The sequence below is a fragment of the Balaenoptera acutorostrata genome, chromosome 6 (genome assembly GCF_949987535.1).
Source record: "Balaenoptera acutorostrata chromosome 6, mBalAcu1.1, whole genome shotgun sequence".
In the NCBI taxonomy this organism is placed as follows: Eukaryota; Metazoa; Chordata; class Mammalia; order Artiodactyla; family Balaenopteridae; genus Balaenoptera; species Balaenoptera acutorostrata.
The window spans coordinates 57,990,430-57,996,429 of record NC_080069.1 but is presented as its reverse complement, the minus strand read 5'-3'; the positions used below and the strand labels follow the sequence as shown (position 1 = coordinate 57,996,429).

General features: G+C 46.9%; 1 protein-coding gene across 1 annotated transcript in view; it reads left to right on the top strand.

Annotated features, from left to right (window-relative positions):
* The first annotated feature begins 3,342 nt into the window (after positions 1-3,342).
* The window catches only part of SH3GL2 (SH3 domain containing GRB2 like 2, endophilin A1), a 198,364-nt gene continuing 195,706 nt past the window's right edge, over positions 3,343-6,000 (top strand). The window contains exon 1 of the mRNA XM_057549423.1: positions 3,343-3,526. Coding sequence (XP_057405406.1) covers positions 3,482-3,526 — 45 coding nt within the window. The 5' untranslated portion in view covers positions 3,343-3,481. The remainder of the gene's footprint in view (positions 3,527-6,000) is intronic.

The following is a 6,000-nucleotide window of genomic DNA, read 5'->3' as shown; positions in this document are numbered from 1 at the left end:
TTTCTCCATAGAACCTCTGTCACAGCTTCTTTGCAACCGAAGAGGGTACTTGGGTTTGAATTTTTTTCAGTGTCTGGTGCATTTGTCCCTCTATATTCAAGTCACAATAAATGTCTGTAAGAAGAATTTTCTGAATTGCTAGACTGGAAACTCTTTGGGGTTCAATGTCTAGTCTATGTGCGTCTTGGTATTTCACCTTACCATCCATCCCCCAAACCTCCTACCGATGCCTGCTAGAAGGAACTCAACGAATCTCTTTCAAAACATCTTAATCTATAGGTATAAATTGTGGCTTCCATAGAAATACTGGGTTTACATGAAATCCAGAGGATATCTGGGAGAGTTAACCATGGTTTCAAAAAGATTTAAAGTCCTTTCTCCCAAGGTAGTTCCTTTGAAGGATGAGCATTCTAAGTTGGTAGATGAAGAATGAGGGAAAGAGAGAGACTTGTTTTTGTTACATTTAGGGTTCAGTTAAGTATTCAAAGTTCTGAGGAGACTTTTCAGGGCCCCCTTTCACACCATTCACATTTAGAGGCCAGAGCTCATGCATCCCCACGCCCTTCCACTTTGTAGATTAATTGCTCTATCTCTTAGCAGCTTCAACCAAGGCCCATCCTTCTCTGAACATGTTCCATTGCTTAGATCAGGAAACAGGTAGGAAAAATTAACTATATAATACTTGTATTATACAAATAATGGGAAAATATTATAAAAATTGGGAGACTAGAGAAAAAACTTCATTCCTAATATCTTTACTCCAGTCCAGGGGTTTTCAAAGTCTGGTCCCGAGACCAGAACATCAGTATCACCTGGGACCTTGCTAGAAATGCACATTCTCGGGCCCCACCCAGTCCTAGTGAATCAGAAACTGGCATGTGTTCCAGCAATTTGTGCTTTAACAAGTCCTTCGGGGGATTCTGATGCACACTAAAGTTTGAGAATGGCTGTTCAGGCAAAACTATTATTAGCATTTTATGGCAGTCTTTTCATGAGTGCGTGAGAGTGTGTGTGTGTGTGTATGCAGGCTTTACCAAACTGTTGGAGTACAAAAGCAGCCATTGTAACACTAACCCGAAATCTAATCTCTCCTGCCTAGAGCCCCACCTAGCCCTGCAGTGAGTCCAAACTCCTTCAGAGTTTTCTAATATCAAGAATCTGGGAATCATCACGGTGGACCTTATAGATGTGAGTATATGTGCCCTAGGCAAACCACTCCATGGGACCTCAGTAACTTCACTTTACTGGTTTGTTCCTGGGCTCGGATGGATAAGTAGCCCTACTTATCTATCGGCAGGACTTTCATCTTTCCCTGTCTGATGTCCCTGTGAAACACAGATTGTCCCTTGCCCTGACATTCCTTTGGAATTTCCTATGGATCCCCAGAGCTAATTGTTCACTGTCTGTGGCTGGTAAGGAAAACACAGGGTAAGAGTTCAGGGTATGGTCACTGCATGACGCCACCCTTCCCTCTGACCCTCAGGCCTGGGGGCTTAGTCTGCGCACTGCTTCAGTGAGGCTGCAAAAAAGAGAACACACCTCCCCAAACTTCAGTGAGGCTTTTGTAAGAAAAAAACAGGCCACTTCATGGACATCTAATGACAAAAAATAAAATACACGTGGGCCATGGCAGGAAATAGAAAATCTCCCCTCATCTTCTGAGAAATGGGAAAGCATTTTCTCTGTTGTGCATTAGTCAGGAGAGACTAGTTTAGCTACAGTAACAACCCCAGACTCAGTGAATTAAAAGTACTCAGGTTTATTTCTCACTCATGCTAAATGTCTTTCAACATTAACTGGGGACTTTACCTTGCTTCATCCTCACCCTGGATTCTGTTTGACAGACCACAGCGACCTCGAATACTGTTGGAGAGGGGAAAGGGCTTTGTAGCATCTCATTCCAACAGTTAAATTCTCTGCCAAGAGGTGACAGTCACTTACCTTCCTAACCCACTAGTTAAAACTTGTCACAGTGCTCCACTTAACCACAAGGGGTTTGGCAGGTGCAACTCTACCATGTATGTGGAAGGTACCTGAACATCAGTCATGACTAGCACGCTGGAGATTTGCTCCTTTTGTCTGCTTCCCTTTGCAGCCTCAGTCAGGAGTCCATGGGCTCTTGTTGCTCTGTGATGCACCACTATCTGCTTGATTCTGCCGTTATGAGTTTCAACTCACATTATCAAGAACTGTGATGGGTAGATCAGCGGGTGGACAGGATTCCCTTGTACCCGCTGTTCACCCCGCGCCCAAGCAGCCTGGCTGGCAGGGTGGGAGTGGGGGTCTGTGATTCCTCCCAGGCAGCAGGGTTTGTAGAGGTGATGCAAGGCATTCCTAGTACTCCCACTCTGCCATGCTGTTTCCTTCCGCATTCTTGGCAATGTCTCTCATCTTGGCTTCTGTCACTCTGGCTTCTTCTCCTTATAACTTTTGGTCCCCACATGGGGACCAAAAGTTCTTCTCTATGTGCTTCTCAGCCCTAGAAAAACAAGAGGAAGTGACTAATTACCAGAATACAGAAGCCGTCTAGTGCTGCGCTATTAACAATTCATCTAGTTACAGCAGTTTCGCTTTAGCTCAGCCATATGTACTTCGTTGCATATGTAGTATTGTACAATTTTGCGTCATGCTTTTTTACATTACATAATGCTTATTTTAGGTTGAAAATCCTAAATCCACTGTCATAAGTGAGTGCCAAGTTCATGTTTGGGCTTTTTCATAACTGTAAACAGAGGATTAAATGCTATTTACTTGACCAGCTTTAAAGTTTAAATTTTTTTTCATCTTCTTTTTAAGTCATTAAATTGTGTCACATCGAACCCCCCCCCCAAACCCAGCATTGGTGGCTTTCCCTAACGTTATGTAGGCTTAAGGGATAGTGAAACCAGGACAGAGAACTGTTTCTGTGCCCAAGCTAGCACGGAGCAATAACTTATTCATTACCCGAGAGAGAATGCCACTCCTCCTTTCCAGGCTGCAAACAGGCCAGGCTCAAAGGGCAGGCGGGCTGGCTTAGGCAGCGCCTCTGCGGCTACCTGGAAGCCGAGCAAGTCACCTGAGTCGTGCCGGTGCCTGGGCTGCCAACCTGCAGCCACCGGGCCGCAGTCCGTGGGGGCACGAGGACACTCCCGGGGCGGGAGGACCCCCTTGGTCCTCTAAGCAGGCAGCCGGCCCGCGGGTGCGGCGGCGCCAGGTGCCGTTGCCCAGGTAGCGCGTGCCCCGGCACCTGCCGTTCCAACCCCGCGCCCGGGGCGGGGCTTCCCGCGTCCCCTTTAAGAGTGCGCATCGCTCGCCCCTGACGTCAGGGTGTCTCTCCGCACGAGCCCGTGTCCCGCGCCTCTCCGCGCCCCCGCGCCCACTGCCCCGGCGGCTGCACGACGAGCGGCGGCCCGGCCAGCGCGCCGCACCGCTCGGTCCTCCCGCCCGGCTCCGCCGCCGCCCGCTCCCCGCACCGCAGCAGTCCCGCGGGTCCTCCTGCGCCATGTCGGTGGCCGGGCTCAAGAAGCAGTTCCACAAAGCCACTCAGGTAAGGCGCGTGACAGGTGCGCCGCGGGGCGGTCCCGGGAGGAGGCGCTGAGGGCGCGCTGGACGCCGGCAGCGGGCAGGGAGCGTGGGGACGCCGGCCAGCACCGAGCCGGGCCCGGCCGCGCCCCGCATTGCTCGCCCAGCCCGCCGCGGCGGCGGCCCGGGCATCCCGGGGTTGGGAGCCCGCCTTCCGTCCCTCACCCCCGGCTCAGGGCGGCGCTGCGGGCATCCACGGGTCCCAGGCGTCCAGCCTAGTCGCTCCGAGTGTCGCCCCCGCATCGCCCAGCGCGGGCCTGACAGGGGGGGGCCCCGGTGCAGCGCCGCCTCGGCGCGCAGGTGCCCGGGCGGCGCTGCGGGAGATTATGTAAAGTAGCCTTTTCCCTGGCGACCTTGCGGTGTCGGTGCGCCCGGCTGTCCCGGGATGTGCTGGCATGAGAGGTGGCCCGCTCTGGGGGTGGCTGCGGAGGTGCCCGCGGTCTGCACTCTTCCCCTGTGGTCTCCGAATTCCGCCTTCCAAGGCGTCCGCAGGCTCCCTAGGAATGGGAGGATGGGGTTTCCTTCTGGGAAGCTCATGCGTTAACTTTTCCTTGGAGAACTCGGTCATGAAACTCCTTTGAGGCCAAGACTCGACCGGCAGTCTGCATGCCTTTAAAAATTTCCCATGGGTTTTGCAGCGTTAACATTACCAAATCATCATGTATTTCAAAGTATTATTTTTAGTGAGCCTTTTACATCTTGGATGTGCCCATCTTTATGGGGTTAATAAGCTGTGATTATAATAAAACTTCTTTAATTCAGATTCTAATAATTTAAATCTTGCTGGGCTGGGTTGAAGAATTTTACATAGGGAAAAATAAGTGAATACTTATAATGTGACCTATTTCTTATATAATGAGTATGGTTACTTTTTTTTTTTTTTTTTTTTTTTTACCCTTCTGAAACAGTTCTAGTTTAAAATAAGAGGTCTTAAGCTAAGGACTTTACTGATTTCTTTAACTATTTCACCTAATTTAGCCTTAAATATTTTTTTCATAGATTTGCTCATAATTAATACCGAGCTTTCTCATAATTTCTCAGAAGTAGTGAGGTTTTTCCCAGGCTACCACAATAACAGTCCTATTATAAACCACCTCCAGAGAAGGTGAGGTTTATCTTTTACAGAATTTTGGTTAAGTAAGGGTGAGAGATGCAGCATGAAGTTCATCCCGTGTGCCCACGTGCCATCTCTATCACCACAGACCTGCCTTTATAGAATAAGTTACATTTGTCAACTTGGGAAATGGAGAAAAACTATTTCAGTAAAAATACCCATTAATGTGTTTTGGCTTTTCACCTTGGATCTTTCTGAGACTTCTCTGCCAGAAGAAATATTTGTAAGTATAAGTGCATTGTTGGTGTAATTTGGAAGGCCTCTAATAACTTTATATTTCACATTCCTTTAGGTTTACAGAAGCAGCATATGTGCTATCCAGAAATTGTCAGGCAGGATTTCTTTGATGTCACTAACCTTTTTTATTTCTGGTACTTGTCACATCTATAACGCATCACCGCACCCCCAGCACCAAATTGACTAACACCACATCCTTTTTCCACTTTGATTCTGAAGACTTCCTTTGCAAACCTTGGTGTCCTACAAGGCAATTGGGAACCTTGGCTTTGGAGTGGGAAAGGCTAAGGATTGACCCATTTCTGCTGTCTATGACCTTGAGCAAGTTATTTAACTTTTGAATCTCTCCTTGCTAGAATGAGCATAAAAACCATTTCTTAAAATTGATGTAAAGATAAATGAGTTTGTAGAACACACATTTCAAAGTGTTCAATAAATGGTATTAACATTAAAAATAATTTTTTTAGTATAAAATACTGTCCTTTATATTAGTAATAATGAGACATGAGGGAATTATAGAAGCTGGAATTTCTAGCTTTGCTACTTAACAAAAAATTAATCAAACCACTCCATTTTAGCTAAATTGTGAAGTTACATGCAACTTTGAAGTTCAGAATAAAAACTTGAATTGTGGTATGAAAGAACTTCTTAGAGCCTTGGAGGAGGTCTGCTTGTGATGAGATGAGATTAGTATTTATCACACTGAATCCAGATGCAGAATCACTATGTCATTTTCATTTTTTTACTGAAAAGCCTTTCATTTTAAAGGTGAAGTGACGCGCAATCCCTTATCCATAACTTAATGTAGCACAATCTTAGAAAGCCCAAGGCAAATGTTATTCTCCCTGTGCATGTGTGGGCATTTTCAAGGGCGTGTAAAGCCAGCGCTAATGTTTGCATGTGACAAAGATATTAGGGGAAATAGCCATGTCCTACTTTTTAAGCCATTTCCCCCCATACAGTTCCATGAACTTGATCTTATCTACAGAGGAAACTTTAGACCTAGAATTACTCCTTTTTGAGAATGGGTATGCTAGATTAGATACACTATGTTTTATAAGTGGAAGGCCCTGCTTCAGGAACATTCC